Source organism: Procambarus clarkii, chromosome 55 (genome assembly GCF_040958095.1).
Source record: "Procambarus clarkii isolate CNS0578487 chromosome 55, FALCON_Pclarkii_2.0, whole genome shotgun sequence".
In the NCBI taxonomy this organism is placed as follows: Eukaryota; Metazoa; Arthropoda; class Malacostraca; order Decapoda; family Cambaridae; genus Procambarus; species Procambarus clarkii.
The window spans coordinates 15901121-15923795 of NC_091204.1; the positions used below are offsets into that span (position 1 = coordinate 15901121).

General features: G+C 43.0%; 1 protein-coding gene across 1 annotated transcript; it reads right to left on the bottom strand.

Annotated features, from left to right (window-relative positions):
- Positions 1 to 1861: 1861 nt before the first annotated feature.
- Positions 1862 to 16735, bottom strand: LOC123750730 (uncharacterized). The gene is made up of 7 exons (XM_069305500.1): positions 15582 to 16735; positions 14580 to 14667; positions 9388 to 9475; positions 6791 to 6876; positions 5484 to 5591; positions 4540 to 4599; positions 1862 to 3011 (listed from the first exon to the last, which is right to left on the bottom strand). The coding sequence occupies exons 1-7, from the start codon at positions 15593 to 15595 to the stop codon at positions 2925 to 2927; spliced, it is 531 nt and encodes a 176-aa protein (XP_069161601.1). The 5' UTR covers positions 15596 to 16735; the 3' UTR covers positions 1862 to 2924.
- Positions 16736 to 22675: the final 5940 nt, after the last annotated feature.

Below are 22675 nucleotides of genomic sequence, written 5' to 3' on the forward strand. Positions count from 1 at the left end.
TCGCTTAAGAAAACAATGAATACATCGCTAACTGAAGTAAGTGAAATGTGGAGTGTCGCCACCGTAGACGTATTATCAAAGAAAGGTAAACCTCTGTATGAACTATATGTGTAACAGATCTCTCACCCTGTCCATGGAGGACAGAAGAAAATGTATATATGCTGGTTAGCATTCTAAATGTCTGGCCACGCCTGTGGTAGATAATAATAAAAACTGTGTATGACTAACCATCCTACTGTGATGGGGATTTTTAGCATCACTTAGCTAGTTTTTGCCACAATATGTATTCCCCTACATATTGTCTAGGGTCGCTGCACAAATGCACATGTACATAAATGTGTTAGTCAAAAAATACCATGAGGGTAATTCTTAGTGTCCCAAGATGCACAAGAATCATCAACATGAGAGAAGAAGTGAAGTGACACACACCCTTCACTATATGACACACCCTTCACTATATGACACACTCTTTACTATGTGACACACCCTTCACTATATGACACACCCTTCACTATATGACACACCCTTCACTATGTGACACACCCTTCACTATATGACACACCCTTCACTATATGACACACTCTTTACTATATGACACACCCTTCACTATATGACACACCCTTCACTATGTGACACACCCTTCACTATGTGACACACCCTTCACTACGTAAAGTAGAGCGTTGTGTATATCTCAGGATAATGGGGTATACAGAAGGATGGCGGGTCTATCTTGTCTATCTTGTAGTAGCAGCCAGCTGGGCTGTGGGTGCTACTACACTACCAGCTGGGTCATGGGCGGGGCACCACCTGAGCTGCACAGGACACTGTACAATTACTGAGGGAAGGGGAGTATAGAGCCCATCATACAGCACGGTAAGTAATGAACGGCTAACTGCAGCCCGGGTGAGATGGTCTCGGAGTCTATACACCCTGAACTGTGAAGATTTAAGTATCTCTGATATTGAGATTTAAGTATCTCTGATACTTAAATGAACAACACATTAAATACAAGCGTGTGGTATAAACATTAGATCTATCATAATCTTCCATTTCCAAGTACAAATTAGACCCATATATAGATTCTGAATAAATTTGGTATATTAAATCAAATATCTAATTCACATCACAATACATAGTTTTATTGAATCATTTATGTAAGTAATTCCTTTTGATTTATTTCACATTCATACACCAAGGCTGGCTTTAACAATAAGCTTTTGTAAGCATCACATATTATTTGTTTTTGAGATATATTAAAGCGCATTAGGGACGTGAGTGTTAATAATTCCTGCATTTGACACTCAAATTGTCAGCCCATGCTGCTAAAATGATAGCATTAGAGCATAGACTTGGTCAGGCGTACCACTGTGTGCTGTTATACCCTCCAAAAGGTTCATAGTTGAACAAATCCACAAGGGCCGTGATGATGAGGGTTCGAACCAGCGTCGTTCACAGCTGTTTTGACTTAGTCCAAATGACATTCTAATAAACCGGAAGCATAACTAAAGCAACAAACCAAATCTGTCCAGGCAATCGTAGGCCTATTATAATATATATATAGATATATATATACCTTTTAGTAAGTCCAGGAATGTTTATATTTGTTTTTTTTTGTTCTCGAACGTGATATATATATATATATATATATATATATATATATATATATATATATATATATATATGCGAACAAGCCTGAATGGTCCCCAGGACTATATGCGAAAGAAAACTCACACCCCAGAAGTGACTCGAACCCATACTCCCAGAATGGGAGTTGCTTCTGGGAGTATGGGTTCGAGTCACTTCTGGGGTGTGAGTTTTCATTCATATATATATATATATATATATATATATATATATATATATATATATATATATATATATATATATATATATAATGGCTGGAGTCCTTTTGACCTCGCCAGATCATTGTCAAAGATTAACTAACATTGACACTGAAGAGAATTGAATTAAATTGAATTATCAGGAAAAAGCGCCAAGCCATTACGTCTATATAGCACTGGGAAAGAGCCAGTATAAGGATTTGGGATGGGACGGGGGGAAGGAATAGTGCCCAGAAGTTCACTGGAACTTTGTAAATAAAATCATGTGTCTTCTGTGCCTATGTTAGTCAAGCTAGCAACTACCCGGGGTGGTCGAAAGGACTCCAACCATTATTTCTGATTTCATATGCGGTTATTGCGTATTTAATAGATCGGCGATTACTTGACCGAGACCTGGTAATGTGGGTAGAGTAACTTTTGGGCCAGCCTTACAGATCATTGTCTTGTTTACTGTACAGGTAACGATGTGCTCCATCCTCCAGCGATGTCACCAAGGAGTGTTCGGGCCATCTGGCCATCTGTTCTCAAGTAACACGACATTACACGTCTGCCGCAACACTTACAGGTACGTACACTTAGGGGTTATGTACACTTACAGTTATGTACACTTAGGGTATGCACACTTCTGGTACGGATATCTTGCACCAGCAGGTCTTCAAGTGTATGTCTCCACACTGAGCCTCAGACAAGCAGGTGGTGTTGCAGTACCACCACAATCTTCTTGAGATGATTTCGGGGCTTTTAGTGTCCCCGCGGCCCGGTCCTCGACCAGGCCTCCATCCCCAGGAAGCAGCCCGTGACAGTTGACTAACACCCAGGTACCTATTTTACTGCCAGGTAACAGGGGCATAGGATGAAAGAAACTCTGCCCATTGTTTCTCGCCTCGAATGGTGGTGTCACAAGACACCACCGTTCCCATGCTGACACGAGGGTGTACGGGTTCACTACATGGTGTGGACCAACATAAGGGAGGTGGAAGGTGTAGCTACACCACATGACCCCACACCCTCCATAGTCCCTTCAGATCTCCATCGTCAAACCAAGATTATCCCTTGTCCAAGATAGGACAGGCGCCGCGGCTTCTATAATTCTATTGCCTCAGGATCCTTGTAGGTGATGCCCGCCCGGATGTTTCTGTAGAATCTCATCACTCCCCACAGCGCCAGGATCTGTGGGACGCCAGACATTAGTGATAGGAGACATTCCAGGGGACACAAAAGTGAAGGAATGTCTGCAGCAGGAGGTGAGACAGTGGTGTAGGGAGAGACTGTAGGCATTAGGGAGGAGTAGACGATCTCTCACAACACTATATATACAGGAATGGTAGCAATAATCTCCAGGAATAGGGAATATAGCCTATTCCTAGGGAATATTCCCTATTACTAGGGAATAGGCAGGCAGAGAGAGAGATTTTTCAGATGAAATGACATGCATGTTTATGAGTGTGAATATATATATATAAATATATATATATATATATATATATATATATATATATATATATATATATATATATATATATATATATATATATATATATATATGTCGTACCTAGTAGCCAGAACGCACTTCTCAGCCTACTATGCAAGGCCAAATTTGCCTAATAAGCCAAGTTTTCATGAATTAATTGTTTTTCGACTACCTAACCTACCTAACCTAACCTAACCTAACTTTTTCGGCTACCTAACCGAACCTAACCTATAAAGATAGGTTAGGTTAGGTTAGGTAGGGTTGGTTAGGTTTGGTCATATATCTACGTTAATTTTAACTCCAATAAAAAAAATTGACCTCATATATAATGAAATGGGTAGCTTTATCATTTCATAAGAAAAAAAATAGAGAAAATATAATAATTCAGGAAAACTTGGCTTATTACGCAAATCTGGCCTTGCATAGTAGGCAGAGAAGTGCGTTCTGGCTACTAGGTACGACATATATATATATATATATATATGTCGTACCTAGTAGCCAGAACTCACTTCTCAGCCTACTATTCAAGGCCCGATTTGCCTAATAAGCCAAGTTTTCCTGAATTAATATATTTACTATAATTTTTTTCTTATGAAATGATAAAGCTACCCGTTTCACTATGTATGAGGTCAATTTTTTTTTATTGGAGTTAAAATTAACGTAGATATATGACCGAACCTAACCAACCCTACCTAACCTAACCTAACCTATATATATAGGTAAGGTTAGGTTAGGTAGCCAAAAAAAGCTAGGTTAGGTTAGGTTAGGTAGGTTAGGTAGACGAAAAAACATTAATTCATGAAAACTTGGCTTATTAGGCAAATCGGGTCTTACATAGTAGGCTGAGAAGTGAGTTCTGGCTACTAGGTACGACATATACATATATATATATATATATATATATATATATATATATATATATATATATATATATATATATATATATATATATATATATTCAGAATTTATGGTGTTAAATATAGAGGAAAAGAATCTGCAAATTAATAAGAGGTAAAATTCCTATTTACGTTTGTGAAGTTTAATACTGAATACATAATTGACTGAGCAGAAAATTCCATTACTGAACGGTTGTTGCGAATGATTAAAAATAATAATAATGGCTAGCGTATGTACGTGATTTTTGAGATTAATTATTCCATAATAAAGGGGAAATTTTCAATGATTAAATGTTATCAATGTTATCAAATGTATATTTCATATACTTACATTTAAAAACAGTCTAGTGACAAAGAACGCCATTTCTGCTTTGCATATGATGTCGAATCTCTGAAATATTAGAGATTATTATGATGGTAATGACACGAGAGAGAGAGAGAAGGGAAGGGAACTGTCAGGGGGAAAGTACTAAGCCATTACCCTGGAAACACAAACCCAAACTGTCTCTATTTTCCGTTTGTTACAACTTGTAATAAAGTTGTTACATCTTGGCTTAACGTGTTTATGACGTATTAGAACGTTGTTACAACTTGCTATATTGGTTGTTATAACTGGTTAGGTGGTGTTAAAACTTGTTCGAACGTTGTACCAACGTCGTAGTTTCGGTATGTGTTTGGCGGGTTAGGACTATATAACACTGGGAAGGGGGTCAGGAATAGGATTTGGGATGGGACGGAGGGGGAAAGAAATGGTGGACAACCATTTGGACGGTCGGGGATTGAACGTCGACCTTCATGAAGCGAGACCGTTGCTCTACCGTCCAGCCCAAAAGAGAGAGCGAGAGAGAAAGGGGGAGAGAAAGAGAGGAGGGGGGGGGGGGTAGAGAAAGAGGGAGAATTAATGTGTCCTTTCTAGTTTAGTGACATTTACAAATGTGTCTAAGCATATGTATATGAACACTGGTACCACACAGGACGATACATATATGGAACTCAAGTACAAAAAATATAACAGATGCTCGAATTTGCTCCCATAATTTTACAGGACATGTAGTATATCACTGACGTCAAGACATAATGTCATATATGTAGGAAACAGTGCTGTCAAATTAATATAAGACATAATGCCATATATATATATATATTGGACATTGTGCCGTACTTTGATGTCAAGATGAAATAATTACTCATCTAAGTGTGCTTGCGGGGGTTGAGCTCTGGCTCTTTGGTCCCGCCTGTGTATATATAACGGAGACATTGTGGTAGTGGGCTCACCTTGTTGATGTGGTCTCTGAGGACGTTGGAGTACATGCAGCAGACGGCCTCCAGGGCCATGAAGGTGATGTTGGCCACCACCCACGGCGTCACTAAGCCACACCGCTCCTGCTGGCCCACAGTCACTCTCAGTACTGGTCTCTATCACCCTTAACTGCTTGATACATCACCATTCAGCCCTCACTTCTCGCTACTCTTACCTGTACGCATCACCATTTATCTAAAACTTCCTCTCAGTCTCCATCACGGGTTATTCATGCCCGTGCCAGCACTTGGGTGGCTTAATCTTCATCAATCATTCTACAAATAAGGAATACAATTCCAAATGAATTGTATTCGAAGAATACGAATTCATTTGGAATTCGTTGCATAGTGAGCTATATGGAATTCGTTTCTTTATATGAAGAAACGAATTATGGGAGAATTTTGGAGAACTGCAGATTATATATATAAGTGGAGCTTGAGGTATGGGCACCTTGCTCTGGGAGACTGATGGCAGGAATTTTCGATTACAGTTTTTAATGAAAGACGGCCCATTACGGGAGACAGAGTGGAGGCATAAATTGAATGCATAAATTGAAAGGGAGAGTTTGAACAAATATGGCTGTGGGTGTACGGTGCTTAGGGCCATATTCCCCGAGACCTGCCTCCTATCCCTGAGATTTTGTGAGAGCTGATGTGGTAGAAATGATGTTTTCCTAAAGCTGTAGAAATAATATTTTGAGCCTGTACCCACGGGCACACACACACACACACACACACACACACACACACACACACACACACACACACACACACACACACACACACACACACACACATACACACACACACACACACACACACACACACACACACACACACACACACACACACACATATATATAGCTCCCCATGCAAGTTACTTTCAATTAGCAACTATGTTATACACTACATTATATTTATCTGCTAACAGACACAGCTACTGCTAGCTTTATCATACTGTTTCCACCAATATTGGCACTTGTACTAACTTCTACTACAGTTGCATGTACTGTAGCTAACTTTGCAAGTAATAGTACTGCTACTACTACTCTTACTACTACTATTCATACTACCACTACTCTACTACTATCACTTTCACTAAGTCTACTCATATATATCTGTTTTCCTACGAATACTGTTATTATTTTAAGTGAACAAATCTACAAGGGCCGTGACGCGAAGAGAAATTATTTTATTTCTGTTCCCTCCTGCTACTTCTCTTTTATATTTCTACTATGACATCTACTTCTACTTCTACTTCTACTACCTACGCAGTCACTGACCTTGCATATACCTGCGACGAGTAGGCTGCTGAGGACAATGAGGGTAATGTGTGTACACACCGTCGACATGTAGGAGATCTGCACACCTGTAGCACATGTTTATATTAGTGATCTACACACACCTGTAGCACATGTTTATGTTAGTGATCTGCACACACCTGTAGCACATGTTTATGTTAGTGATCTGCACACCTGTAGCACATGTTTATGTTAGTGATCTACACACACCTGTAGCACATGTTTATATTAGTGATCTACACACCTGTAGCACATATTTATGTTAGTGATCTGCACACCTGTAGCACATGTTTATATTAGTGATCTACACACACCTGTAGCACATGTTTATATTAGTGATCTACACACACCTGTAGCACATGTTTATATTAGTGATCTACACACACCTGTAGCACATGTTTATGTTAGTGATTTACACACCTGTAGCACATGTTTATGTTAGTGATCTACACACCTGTAGCACATATTTATGTTAGTGATCTACACACACCTGTAGCACATGTTTATGTTAGTGATCTGCACACCTGTAGCACATGTTTATATTAGTGATCTACACACACCTGTAGCACATGTTTATATTAGTGATCTACACACCTGTAGCACATATTTATGTTAGTGATCTACACACCTGTAGCACATGTTTATGTTAGTGATCTACACACCTGTAGCACATGTTTATGTTAGTGATCTGCACACCTGTAGCACATGTTTATATTAGTGATCTACACACACCTGTAGCACATGTTTATATTAGTGATCTACACACACCTGTAGCACATGTTTATATTAGTGATCTACACACCTGTAGCACATATTTATGTTAGTGATCTACACACACCTGTAGCACATGTTTATGTTAGTGATCTACACACCTGTAGCACATATCTATGTTAGTGATCTACACACACCTGTAGCACATGTTTATATTAGTGATCTACACACCTGGAGCACATGTTTATGTTAGTGATCTACACACCTGTAGCACATATTTATGTTAGTGATCTACACACACCTGTAGCACATGTTTATGTTAGTGATCTACACACCTGTAGCACATGTTTATATTAGTGATCTACACACCTGTAGCACATATTTATGTTAGTGATCTACACACACCTGTAGCACATGTTTATATTAGTGATCTACACACACCTGTAGCACATGTTTATATTAGTGATCTACACACACCTGTAGCACATGTTTATGTTAGTGATTTACACACCTGTAGCACATGTTTATGTTAGTGATCTACACACACCTGTAGCACATGTTTATGTTAGTGATCTACACACCTGTAGCACATGTTTATATTAGTGATCTACACACCTGGAGCACATGTTTATGTTAGTGATCTACACACCTGTAGCACATATTTATGTTAGTGATCTACACACACCTGTAGCACATGTTTATGTTAGTGATCTACACACACCTGTAGCACATGTTTATGTTAGTGATTTACACACCTGTAGCACATGTTTATGTTAGTGATCTATACACCTGTACTATCACATGATATCAATGACTGTAGTGACTGATATATAATGTAAATAGCTACAGTGACTGATATCATGTTTAATATGATATCATTTCCAAATATCATGATATTTGGAAATGTTTAAGCCAGAGTCAGGCTGGACAAACCTGGTGTTCCTGATTGATTCGTTCATCTTTCACATATATTTAACCAATAATAATTTTGATAAGACTGATCGCCTGATAATACTACTGGTTTCTGAAATTTCTCTGAAACTCTGTAACTGTTTTTTTCTTATCAATAAGGTTTTAGAATTCATGATAAACTTGCCGTGAAGAGAAGCCTTCAGTGAGGGGAGATGAAGTGAGAGAAGCTCTCAGTGAGGGGAGATTTTGGGGAGAGAAGCCTTCAGTGAGGGGAGATTTTGGGGAGAGAAGCCTTCAGTGAGGGGAGATTTTGGGGAGAGAAGCTCTCAGTGAGGGAAGATTTTGGGGAGAGAAGCTCTCAGTGAGGGAAGATTTTGGGGAGAGAAGCTCTCAGTGAGGGAAGATTTTTGGGAGAGAAGCCTTCAGTGAGGGGAGATTTTGGGGAGAGAAGCCTTCAGTGAGGGGAGATTTTGGGGAGAGAAGCTCTCAGTGAGGGAAGATTTTGGGGAGAGAAGCCTTCAGTGAGGGGAGATTTTGGGGAGAGAAGCCTTCAGTGAGGGGAGATTTTGGGGAGAGAAGCCTTCAGTGAGGGGAGATTTTGGGGAGAGAAGCCTTCAGTGAGGGGAGATTTTGGGGAGAGAAGCTCTCAGTGAGGGTAGATTTTGGTCAGAGAAGCCTTCAGTGAGGGGAGATTTTGGGGAGAGAAGCCTTCAGTGAGGGGAGATTTTGGGGAGAGAAGCCTTCAGTGAGGGGAGATTTTGGGGAGAGAAGCTCTCAGTGAGGGGAGATGAAGTGAGAGAGAAGCCCTCAGTGAGAGAAGATGAAGTGAGAGAGAAGCCCTCAGTGAGAGAAGATGAAGTGAGAGAGAAGCCCTCAATTGAAGAATGAAGCAGAGTAAAAGGCAGACATGAGAGTGTGTGTGTGTGACCATAAGCCGGAGTATCAACAAGACTCACCATAATAGACCTCCTGGAGATGGTGAGGGTGCCTGCTGTTGACCACCAGCCTCCAACTGTACACCACCATCACCATCACAGATGCGCACTGCACGTTCACCATCACCATGTACAGTGACACCATACACATGAAGAAATTAGTAGCAGTTGGCGGTAACAGTGATAATTGGAATGGAATTGTTAAAAATATGGGTATTATAGTTTGTTATAGAGAAAGTGTTATTTGTTCTTGGGGTGAAGTTAGTAGGGAAGGGGGTAGTGTGGTTGGTTCACCAGTGGGCGTAGTGTGGGTGGTTCACTAGTGGGCGTAGTGTGGTTGGTTCACTAGTGGGCGTAGTGTGGGTGGTTCACTAGTGGGCGTAGTGTGGGTGGTTCACCAGTGGGCGTAGTGTGGGTGGTTCACTAGTGGGCATAGTGTGGGTGGTTCACCAGTGGGCGTAGTGTGGGTGGTTCACTAGTGGACGTAGTGTGGGTGGTTCACCAGTGGGCGTAGTGTGGGTGGTTCACTAGTGGGCGTAGTATCGTTATTCCACCACACATTGAACCTCTCCCTAACAGCACTTTGGTAATAGATCAATAACACTACTCAGCAAATATTTAATCACGATGCCACAACTGAACCAAGAACGATAAACTCTCTCACGCATAATTCCCCGTTAATGTGGGATAAAGCATTGGATTCTCTTCACACAGAAAGACCCGTACGACCACTGGGGTGTTCCCAGGGTAAAGAGAAGCGAGGTCGGGCGTCACACATGCACTTAAGACCCTCCTTAAGGCTTTAAGATACATAAGAGGAAGTACCGCGAGAATTTCAAAGTGACTCTCAGGCTGGGATCAATAGGTTTGGGGCCAGGGGCCAGATTCACGAAGCAGTTACGCATGTACTTACGAACGTGTACATCTTTCCTCAATCTTTGACGGCTTTGGTTACATTTATTAAACAGTTTACAAGCATGAAAACTTGCCAATCAACTGTTGTTATTGTTATAAACAGCCTCCTGGTGCTTCGGAGCTCATTAACTGTTTAATAATTGTAAACAAAGCCGCCAAAAATTGAGAAAAGATGTACAGGTTCGTAAGTGCTTGCGTAACCGCTTCGTGAATCTGGCCCCAGGTCTATGGTAGCATGTGTACTTAGTGAAGCCAGTCGTACTGTGGTGTATTTGTTCCGTAGTCCTTGCTAGCCAGGACCTGAGACAATATAGCAATAAAAGCTGCAGTCGCCTTTCTGTATATTCAAGGACAAACCTTCACAAGCTTATTGTTCAACTTACTGCCTCCCAACGACTTGGGCTGGACGGTAGGGCGATGGTCTCGCTTCCATGCTGGTTGGCGTTCAATCCCCGACCGTCCAAGTGGTTTGGTATCATTCCTTTCCACCCGTCCCATCCCGAATCCTTATCCTGATCCCTTCCAAGTGTTGTATAGTCGTAATGGCTTGCTGCTTTATCCTGTTCCGTTCTCTCTCTCTCTCTCTCTCTGTCTCTGTCTCTCTGTCTCTGTCTCTCTCTCTCTCTCTCTCTCTCTCTCTCTCTCTCTCTCTCTCTCTCTCTCTCTCTCTCTCTCTCTCTCTCTCTCTCTCTCTCTCTCTCTCTCTCTCTCTCTCTGTCTCTGTCTCTCTGTCTCTCTCTCTCTCTGTCTCTCTGTCTCTCTCTCTCTCTCTCTCTCTCTCTCTCTCTCTCTCTCTCTCTCTCTCTCTCTCTCTCTCTCTCTCTCTCTCTCTCTCTCTCTCTCTCTCTCTCTCTCTCTCTCTGTCTATCTGTCTGTCTGTCTGTCTCTCTCTCTCTCTCTCTGATCCGTTAAGCTCTCTCTCTCTCTCTCTCTCTCTGTCTATCTGTCTGTCTGTCTGTCTCTCTCTCTCTCTCTCTGATCCGTTAAGCTCTCTCTCTCACCCTAGCTTTGGTTTAGCTTGTGTGTACATTTGGCGCGTGTTTGCCTTACGTCTTTGGTGTTTGGCGGGCACACACGGCGGGAGCCGCGGGGTGTTGGCCTTCACAACCAGCTGAGCTAACACGATGAGTAGGTCTTGTTTACCCATCTTGGCTATCTCTACCATTCACTGTTGAACTACTTTCTGTGTTCTGCTCCCATTGTGCTGCCTCAACGGTCCCTCACACTCACCCAGTATGCTGTTTTCGGGAGTGTATCGATGCTCATATGTTAATTTGCTATTCCTCTTTGCCCTAATTAGCTGGGAAAGATAATATATATATATTATTCATTAGACTAAGTGGATATTTTAAGCGGGGTAGTCCAGTGGTTCAACACACACACTTTGCGTCACACGAAGAGAGGATCAGGCCCCAACAGTGGCTCATAAAATATTCTATTATTTATTTAGAACCATTTAAATAGCGTTCACATATGAAATAAACTGTTTCGAGGTCAGCCACTTGGGGATAGCCGCCCCAAACTTTGCAGGGTGACGGGTGGTTGTTCAGGGATGATCACAGGCGGGTCGGGGTCGACCCCTTCCCCGCTGAAATGGGGGGGAGAGGCAGTCGACCCCTTCTTGAAATGGGAAATAATACCAATAATAACTGAATAACTGAATAATAACTGAATAATATGCTGAATGTCATTCAGCATATTATTTTCGATATGATTAGGTCTGGTATATGTAATTTATGTATTGATGTGAGTGCATATAGTGAAGCGGGTTACAGTGAGGCACATAGGCTGTAGCAAAGATGGTTATAGTGATGGTGGTTGTGTGTAGTAAAGATGGTTGTGTGATAATACAGAGCGGCATTAGGTGAAAGGAAACGATCCACACCATTTCTCTCTCGCCTGGGATTCCAACCTGGGACATATGTATTAAACCACACACACGATATGTTTTAATTTAATATTCATTGAGAGACGTGTCGAACAACTTTGGGAAGGTTTTCACGTTTAGAGAGTAAACACATCCGTCCAGGTTTACCATAGTCAAGTATCACTTTACCCTGAAGCAATAACACTGAGTTTACATTTGCGTAGGTAAACCCACAAGGTCCGGCTGTGGTGTGGCCGGATACCATCACTTTGACTTCCACTATAACGTTACGATGAGGACGCTCATTACACATCCCTTCATTTTGGCTTCGAACCTGAGTTTCCAAACGTTATGAATTTGGCTTTATTCGCTGAAGAGATTAATTACCCCCATTTACCCGTGGCTGGAACGCTGGTTTACCCTCAGCCACCAACCTGTATTTACTGTATTTAGCCACCAGCCATCAACATACACTGTATTTACTGTATTTAGCCACCAGCCATCAACATACACTGTATTTACTGTATTTAGCCACCAGCCATCAACATACACTGTATTTACATGAACAAAATCACATGTTAATCCCCGTAAAACTATTTGGAAATAACCTTCAATAAATAAATAACATATTCAGACAAAAATTAATAAAATTTCCTGATCAATTCGGCGCGACTTATATAACGGCAAATTCGGTCTGAAAAATTAGAATTGCTTCTCGTTCGGCGGGATGTAACGATGTATCAGTGACGTCACTAAGATTAGCACTAAGATCATTCAAGGAACACGAGCCATATATATCATATATATATATATATATATATATATATATATATATATATATATATATATATATATATATATATATATATTACCATCCGAGTGCCGGCGGGCTGATGGACAAATAGCCTCGGCTACAGTCAGTTTTTGTCCGGTCGTGATGGTCGAGTGGATTAAGGTGTCCTGTAATACCAGTCGCGTTGCTCCTGGCAGTATGGGTTCGAGTCACTTCTGGGGTGTGAGTTTTCAGTTATATATATATATATATATATATATATATATATATATATATATATATATATATATATATATATATATATATATATATATATATATATATATATATAAATAATACCTGTGATGCCAGTCCATCATAAAGTGACGTATATAAGGAGATAGACAAGAACAAGATATCACAAACGAATGGGACACAGAGAGGGGAAGAAAGCACTCATATGATCGCTAGGGATGTTAGAAAGTAGAGTATCAGAGTAGACAGGATGTAGAATCATCTAGGAAAACTTCATACACAGATGCAGATATAACAAGCCAAAGGGTTCGGAATAATTCAATCAATCGACTGGAGGTTGTGAGGCGGGGCCAAAGAGCTAAAGTTTATCATCAACCTACACTGTAAAACAGAAGAAACGAGGAAAGCGTCTTTCTTTCGTGCAAAAGAAGGAATTCACAAGGAAAACAATAACATTTAAATGTTGAGAGGCGGGGCCCAAGATCTGAAACACCATCCTGGCAAGCACAAATAGTTAATTACACATTCGCAAACACACCTGTTTCACCTGTTGATTGACGGTTGAGAGGCGGGACCAAAGAGCCAGAGCTCAACCCCCGTAAACACAACTAGGTGAGTACACACAAACACACACACACACACACACACACACACACACACTAGAATTTGTTAACATAATTCCCCTAAAAAAACAAATTTTCTTGTTTATTCACAATTATGAAAAACGAATATTACACACACACAATGACACAATTACCTCATTCACGCTGTTGTGTAGAGATTAATGAGAATTTGATTTATGGCATCAGGAGATTAATCAAGTATTAATCCCTTTCGCGGGGAAAAAAAGTATATGGATTTTTCGATGGCTTTGTGGACGATAGAGGTAATTATTGGGATTAAATTGTTAGCCAGAGAGACTATGTAGCACAGCTTGTGTTGATGGAATTGCAACGTTGTGCACTGATAAGACTGCTCATGGGTGGATATGCATGGATATTGCATATCCATGTGGGATATTAATGTATATATGTGGGACTGATATGAGGGTTCAAATATGTGGGTCTGACATATGTGGGATTGACATATGGGTCTCGAATGACATATGTGGGACGGACATATGTGGGACTGACATAGCTTGTGTAATCTTTTGTTTTAATATAATATTTTTGTTACATTCATTATTGAATCTGAATATATGTACGCTTATACTTACGATACAATGTGTGTGTGAGTGTATGTGTGTGTGTGTGTGTGTGTGTGTGTGTGTGTGTGTGTGTGTGTGTGTGTGTGTGTGTGTGTGTGTGTGTGTGTGTGTGTGTGTGTATGTGTGTGTGTGTGTGTGTGTGTGTGTGAGTGTGAGTGGGTGTGAGTGAGTGTGTGAGTGAGTGTACTCATACTTACAATGGTGTAGAGGGCGGCAATGAGGGCGGCGTGGTGGGCGTCCAGTCTCAGCCACCCACGCCCACTTACCCTCACCACGGGCGTCAGTCTGCAAGTAAACCACTCCTATGTACACACCAGAGTAAACCTAACCTACGTACACACCAGTGTAAACCTCACCTACGTACAGTGTAAACCTCACCTACGTACAGTGTAAACCACAACTACGTACAAAACTTTAACATTTCTCTCCAATGTAAACCCCATAACTAGTAAGTGTAAACTCCGGACCTGACAAGAGCAAAACAAACACACGAACAAGAACAAGAGCACAAACAAACACACACACACACACAGGCGACATAAGCTTTACCTTCAGCACACGAGAACAAAAAATAATAAAATAGTCAGAATAGGTAAAGGAATATATACCTATTTGTGTATATTTGAGTCCCAGAATGGACACTCTTGTGCCTTCTCTCTCTCTCTCTCTCTCTCTCTCTCTCTCTCTCTCTCTCTCTCTCTCTCTCTCTCTCTCTCTCTCTCTCTGTCTCTCTCTCTCTCTGTCTCTCTCTCTCTCTGTCTCTCTCTCTCTCTCTCTCTCTCTCTCTCTCTCTCTCTCTCTCTCTCTCTCTCACTCTCTCTCTATCTCCCCTCTGGTCCCCTTCCTCGACCTCTTCCATTATGCTGGTCGAACTCGATCCGTTCACTTGACTTACTCAGAATCACCTCTTTCGGGTAGAAAGATTTACTATATATATATATATATATATATATATATATATATATATATATATATATATATATATATATATATATATATATATATATATATATATATATACATATATATATATACATATATATATATATATATATATATATATATATATATATATATATATATATATATATATATATATATATATATATATATATATATTATGGTGCTAGAACATTCTAGAATAACATGTGTGACTACTACTTTTGTTTGGCATTTGTTTTGGCGCCTTTATTTCTCACCTTGTGAACCCCATCGTCGGTCAGTGAGGCGTCAGCATTGCTGGCCGAAGGGCGGACCCGCTGTGATGTGTCCAGCTGACGGAGGTCTCTCCGCACCAGGACCTGGCCGATGGTGGCGTGTCTCTCCGCACCAGGACCTGGCCGATGGTGTGTCTTTCACCTCCAGGGTAGCCTGTGGGCGCTTGGAGGCAGGGCTGTGGTGACTCTGTCTTCCACCACTCTCGACGCTAACCTGATTAACCCGGACGCCAGAGGCATCATCACTAGTGCTGGTGCTTCAGTGGTACATGCTTCAGTGGCATCACTAGTGCTGCTTCTTCAGTGGTACATGCTTCAGTGGCTTCACTAATGCTGCTGCTTCAGTGGTACATGCTTCAGTGGCTTCACTAATGCTGCTTCTTCAGTGGTACATGCTTCAGTGGCTTCACTAGTGCTGCTGCTTCAGTGGCATCACTAATGCTGCTTCTTCAGTGGTACATGCTTCAGTGGCTTCACTAATGCTGCTGCTTCAGTGGCATCACTAATGCTGCTTCTTCAGTGGTACATGCTTCAGTGGCTTCACTAATGCTGCTGCTTCAGTGGTACATGCTTCAGTGGCTTCACTAATGCTGCTGCTTCAGTGGTACATGCTTCAGTGGCTTCACTAATGCTGCTGCTTCAGTGGTACATGCTTCAGTGGCTTCACTAATGCTGCTGCTTCAGTGGTACATGCTTCAGTGGCTTCACTAATGCTGCTGCTTCAGTGGTACATGCTTCAGTGGCTTCACTAATGCTGCTGCTTCAGTGGTACATGCTTCAGTGGCTTCACTAATGCTGCTGCTTCAGTGGTACATGCTTCAGTGGCTTCACTAATGCTGCTGCTTCAGTGGTACATGCTTCAGTGGCTTCACTAATGCTGCTTCTTCAGTGGCACAAGCTTCGACGTCACACTGTAGTGACGGCGCTCTTATCCAGGGCCCCTTAGAGAAGGGCGCTGATTCAGCGTCTTTTATCCAGATGGTATTAATCCAGGTGGTCTAATCCAGGTGATCTTATGCAGGCAGGTGGTCTAATCCAGGTGGTGTTATACAGGTGGTCTTATCTAGAGCCCAAGACGTTTCCTGTGTGTCATGATCCAACCTTCGCTGCTGGAAAAACAAGATATTTGTTGAACAAAGAATTACAAAGAACATTTGTAATTGTTGAACAAAGAACAAAAACAAGAAATACCAAAATTTGAATATATATAATATACTGTATCAAATTTCATCTTTTGAAAAGACATCCTATATATAATTTATGTATATTGAAATATTAATTTGGAAAAAATGTACACTTTACTCTTACACAGAAACAGTGGTTAAAAATATATGCAATTCTCTTCTACCCCCCATTCCCCAACACGACCACACCCCCCCCTCCCCCAACACGACCACACCCCCCCCTCCAACACGACCACACACCATCCAACACGACTACACCCCCCCCCCCCCTCAACACGACTCGACTACCTCTCGCTACCACTGCTCACACGCTAAGTCTCAATGCCCCCCAGTGCTCGTTGAAGTCCATTCCATCTGGCAGTCGACCCCAAAGATGCATTTAGCAATTTTCACATCCTGTTCATTCAAAACAGGAATTTTCTCGAATCTAAATTAATATTGTTATATATTAGAATATTGTGCATATTTAGGCATATGTTTAGTTAGGTGTTTAGGTTCTGTTGGCGAATATTTGTATTTGTAGTACGTGTGTGAAGCATTTACAGCGTTGTGGTTCGAACACAAGTCGTCAGTGAAGCACTTGTTCCGGAAGTGTTCGAACGTCATCAGCTGTGAGTCGTGTGTAAACTGTTTTTCATTCAAAAACAGCGGGTTTGGCGGATGGTTGGAATGGACTTTAGGCCTTAGTTTATAAAGACGGGCTGCAAGATGACAGCAACTGCGTAAGGGCCGAGGCAGAGGTCTTGAGGCTTCGAAGCCCTTGAAAACGAAACAATTAATCCAAAATGCCCTTGAAAACGACACAATTAATCCAAAACGCCCTTGAAAACGACACAATTAATCCAAAACGCCCTTGAAAACGACACAATTAATCCAAAACGCCCTTGAAAACGAAGCAATTAATCCAAAACGCCCTTGAAAACGACACAATTAATCCAAAACATTGTAGACACGAGACCGTGATGACCCTTAGGTTCGTTCTGTTCCATTGTCAAGTCAGGAAGGAATAAAGATCGTCTTGTCTTGACGTCTCAAGAGTGCGTGAGTTTTGTCTTTGTTGAAGCCATGAGTTTTTTGTGGCTTTTGTTCTTACTATAAAAGTGTCGCTTCAGATAGATCTTTTTGTTGTGGCTCGTGAGTCTGTGGGAATAATGGTGGCGGTGTTCCGTGCTGTGGTGGTGCTCTGTGGTGCTCTGTGCTGGTCTGTGGTGCTCTGTAGTGCTCTGTGCTGGTGTGTGGTGCTCGCTGCTGGTGTGTGGTGCTCGATGGTGCTCTGTGCTGGTCTATGGTGCTCTGTGGTGCTCTGTGCTGGTCTATGGTGCTCTGTGGTGCTCGGTGCTGGTCTATGGTGCTCTGTGGTGCTCTGTGCTGGTGTGTGGTGCTCTGTGCTGGTGTGTGGTGCTCTGTGCTGGTGTGTGGTGCTCGCTGCTGGTGTGTGGTGCTCTGTGGTGCTCTGTGGTGCTCGGTGCTGGTCTATGGTGCTCTGTAGTGCTCTGTGCTGGTGTGTGGTGCTCTATGCTGGTGTGTGGTGCTCTGTGCTGGTGTGTGGTGCTCTGTGCTGGTGTGTGGTGCTCTATGCTGGTGTGTGGTGCTCTGTGCTGGTGTGTGGTGCTCGCTGCTGGTGTGTGGTGCTCGGTGGTGCTCTGTGGTGCTCGGTGCTGGTCTATGGTGCTCTGTGGTGCTCGGTGCTGGTCTGTGGTGCGTCGAAACTGGACCAAAGCTTCTCACCTGCATCGGCCACTGTCCATATTGTCTGTCAGTCACGAACTAAACGCGGCCACACAAGTACACACTAATACACATGGGTCTCATACACATTGGTCCCTGGCGTAAACATACTCATACACATTAGTCCGTGCATGTAAAACCCATGAATACAACTTATGCAATTTGCAGTTTTTCATTTCTGATGCATCTTTTCAAAAGTCGACCAGCAAACAAAAGTCGACCAGTAAACAAAAGTCGACCAGCAAACCAAAGTCGACCAGCAAACCAAATAGTCGACCAGCAAACCAAAGAGTCGACCAGCAAACAAAAGTCGACCAGCAAACAAAAGTCGACCAGCAAACCAAATAGTCGACCAGCAAACCAAAGAGTCGACCAGCAAACAAAAGTCGACCAGCAAACCAAAGTCGACCAGCAAACCAAATAGTCGACCAGCAAACCAAAGAGTCGACCAGCAAACAAAAGTCGACTAGCAAACAAAAGTCGACCAGCAAACAAAAGGTCGACCAGCAAACCAAATAGTCGATCAGCAAACCAAAGAGTCGACCAGCAAACAAAAGTCGACCAGCAAACCAAAGAGTTGACCAGCAAACCAAATAGTCGATCAGCAAACCAAATAGTCGACCAGCGAACCAAAGAGTCGACCAGCAAACCAAAGAGTCGATCAGCAAACCAAAGAGTCGACCAGCAAACCAAAGAGTCGACCAGCAAACAAAAGTCGACCAGCAAACAAAAGTCGACCAGCAAACCAAATAGTCGACCAGCGAACCAAAGAGTCGACCAGCAAACCAAAGAGTCGATCAGCAAACCAAAGAGTCGACCAGCAAACCAAAGAGTCGACCAGCAAACAAAAGTCGACCAGCAAACAAAAGTCGACCAGCAAACCAAAGAGTCGACCAGCAAACCAAAGAGTCGATCAGCAAACCAAATAGTCGATCAGCAAACCAAATAGTCGACCAGCGAACCAAAGAGTCGACCAGCAAACCAAATAGTCGACCAGCAAACCAAAGAGTCGACCAGCAAACCAAAGAGTCGACCAGCAAACCAAAGAGTCGACCAGCAAACCAAAGAGTCGACCAGCAAACCAAAGAGTCGACCAGCAAACCAAATAGTCGACCAGCAAACCAAAGAGTCGACCAGCAAACCAAAGAGTCGACCAGCAAACCAAAGAGTCGACCAGCAAACCAAAGAGTCGACCAGCAAACCAAAGAGTCGACCAGCAAACCAAAGAGTCGACCAGCAAACAATAGTCAACCAGCAAAACAAACAACACTTCCTTCACAGCCAGACCTAAGAAAGAAGATCCTCAACATTGTTGAGTCAAGTTGAATGGGATAAGAAGTTGAAAATCTGAAAATATTCGTCAGTTTCTGAAAGTTTTCCGACGTAATGGGACTCACAGCGACAGAGGGGAAATTTGCTCAAGGTTGGATAGCTGTTTTCAAGGAAAATTTCACACACACGTTTGTATATGTCGAATTTATCCCCCCAAAGTTTCTCAAAATTTATCCCCCCAAAGTTTCTCAAAATTTATCCAAAGTTTCGTATATATTTCCAAAGTTTATATAATATATAGTCGTAATGGCTTGGCGCTTTTCCCCTGATTTTCCCCTTCCCTTTCCAAAATTCCTAGTTTATTTCCCTTAAGTTTTCTTCAAAGTTTCTTGCTATTTCTTCAAACCGGAAGGGATAGTGCTCGAGGTAGTTAAAACGTATGAGAAGCCTGAACGGCTCAAAGAGCGAGCGAGAGAAAAAGATGGCGACTCGCTCGGTCGGCAACTTATCGCTACGTCGCTATCGCTGAGATTGCATTCCCCTGTTGCAAGAATGCGCTAAAGAGCCACTTATCACGCAGTAATATCATGGATGAGCGCCCTGGAGATTACCTCCCACAGTCTCTCTACTAATTGGCCGCTTTGTCAGTCTGTAGTGGCTCGCTCTCTGTCGTCAGCCGCCTGCCTTATCCGCTGTCAGCGGACTGTTGTGTCAGCTGACTGTTGTGTTCCAGATCAGCTGACTGTTGTAGCTACTGTCAGCTGACTGTTGTAGCCTCTGTCAGCTGACTGTTGTAGCCACTGTCAGCTGACTGTTGTAGCCACTGTCAGCTGACTGTTGTAGCTACTGTCAGCTGACTTTTGTAGCCACTGTCAGCTGACTGTTGTAGCCACTGTCAGCTGACTGTTGTAGCCACTGTCAGCTGACTGTTGTAGCCACTGTCAGCTGACTGTTGTAGCCACTGTCAGCTGACTGTTGTAGCCACTGTCAGCTGACTGTTGTAGCCACTGTCAGCTGACTGTTGTAGCCACTGTCAGCTGACTGTTGTAGCCTCTGTCAGCTGACTGTTATAGCCACTGTCAGCTGACTGTTGTAGCTACTGTCAGCTAACTGCCTTTGTTCCCCCGTCTCCTCTAACCGCTGACAGATAGTTTGAACCTCAGTCATGTAACTACTAGACATATTTATTGTAGTTTAATAAAAGCAAATACATTCTTACGAAATTTTAATAAATTAGCTTCTTGGGATGACATAAGAGAGAGAGAGAGAGAGAGAGAGAGAGAGAGAGAGAGAGAGAGAGAGAGAGAGAGAGAGAGAGAGAGAGAGAGAGAGAGAGAGAGAGAGAGAGATAGAGAGAGAGAGAGAGAGAGAGAGAGAGAGAGAGAGAGAGAGAGAGAGAGAGAGAGAGAGAGAGACGACTATATAGCACTTGGAAGGGGTCAGGATAAGCATTTGGGGATGGGACGGGGGGAAAGGAATGGTGCCAAACCACTCGGACGAACGGGCATTGAACAGCTACCTGCATGAAGCGAGACCGTCGCTCTCTCTACGTCGTCGAGAGAGAGAGAGGATGAACACGACTACCCAAACCAGTCACCAGGTCAGCAACAATGTTCCAGCAGGAAGGTTGTGTGGTGACTTGGGTGGTGGAGGGGGTGGTGGTGGTGGTGGTGGTAGTGCAGCTGGTGAGTCACCACCATATGATCAATACTCCACCTGGTAGTCGCCTGGTCACGCCTGTGGCATACCACCATATTGTTGATCCCTATGGTGGTTAGTGGTGGTGGGTGGTGGTTAGTGGTGGTTGGTGGTGGTTAGTGGTGGTGGTGGTAGTTAGTGGTGGTGGTGGTGGTGGTGGTTAGTGGTGGTAGTGGTGGTGGTTAGTGGTGGTAGTGGTGGTGGTTAGTGGTGGTTGGTGGTAGTTAGTGGTGGTGGTGGTGGTGGGTGGTGGTTAGTGGTGGTTGGTGGTAGTTGGTGGTGGTGGTGGTGGTGGTGGTTAGTGGTGGTTGGTGGTTAGTGGTGGTGGTAGTGGTGGTTAGTGGTGGTTGGTGGTAGTTAGTGGTGGTGGTGGTGGTGGTTAGTGGTGGTTGGTGGTAGTTAGTGGTGGTGGTAGTGGTGGTGGTGGTGGTGGTGGTTAGTGGTGGTTGGTGGTTAGTGGGATATGGGGTCAGTCTAGGAGCTGAGATATGGGGTCAGTCTAGAAGCTGGGATATGGGGTCAGTCTAGCAGCTGGGATATGGGGTCAGTCTAGCAGCTGGGATATGGGGTCAGTCTAGCAGCTGGGATATGGGGTCAGTCTAGCAGCTGGGATATGGGGTCAGTCTAGCAGCTGGGATATGAGGTCAGTCTAGGAGCTGGGATATGGGGTCAGTCTAGCAGCTGGGATATGGGGTCAGTCTAGCAGCTGGGATATGAGGTCAGTCTAGCAGCTGGGATATGGGGTCAGTCTAGCAGCTGGGATATGGGGTCAGTCTAGCAGCTGGGATATGAAGTCAGTCTAGCAGCTGGGATATGAGATCAGTCTAGCAGCTGGGATATGAGATCAGTCTAGCAGCTGGGATATGAGGTCAGTCTAGCAGCTGGGATATGAGATCAGTCTAGCAGCTGGGATATGAGGTCAGTCTAGCAGCTGGGATATGAGATCAGTCTAGCAGCTGGGATATGAGATCAGTCTAGCAGCTGGGATATGGGATCAGTCTAGCAGCTGGGATATGGGATCAGTCTAGCAGCTGGGATATGAGATCAGTCTAGCAGCTGGGATATGAGATCAGTCTAGCAGCTGGGATATGGGGTCAGTCTAGCAGCTGGGATATGAGATCAGTCTAGCAGCTGGGATATGAGATCAGTCTAGCAGCTGGGATATGAGATCAGTCTAGCAGCTGGGATATGAGA

What these genes read in the sequence shown, in the direction of transcription:
- LOC123750730 (XM_069305500.1), bottom strand. An exon ending in TCGTCGCAGGTATATGCAAG is followed by an intron (nt 5,592 to 6,790) that starts GTCAGTGACTGC and finishes GTGGGCCAGCAG; the next exon opens with GAGCGGTGTGGCTTAGTGAC. An exon ending in TCACTAGACTGTTTTTAAAT is followed by an intron (nt 3,012 to 4,539) that starts GTAAGTATATGA and finishes GGCGTCCCACAG; the next exon opens with ATCCTGGCGCTGTGGGGAGT.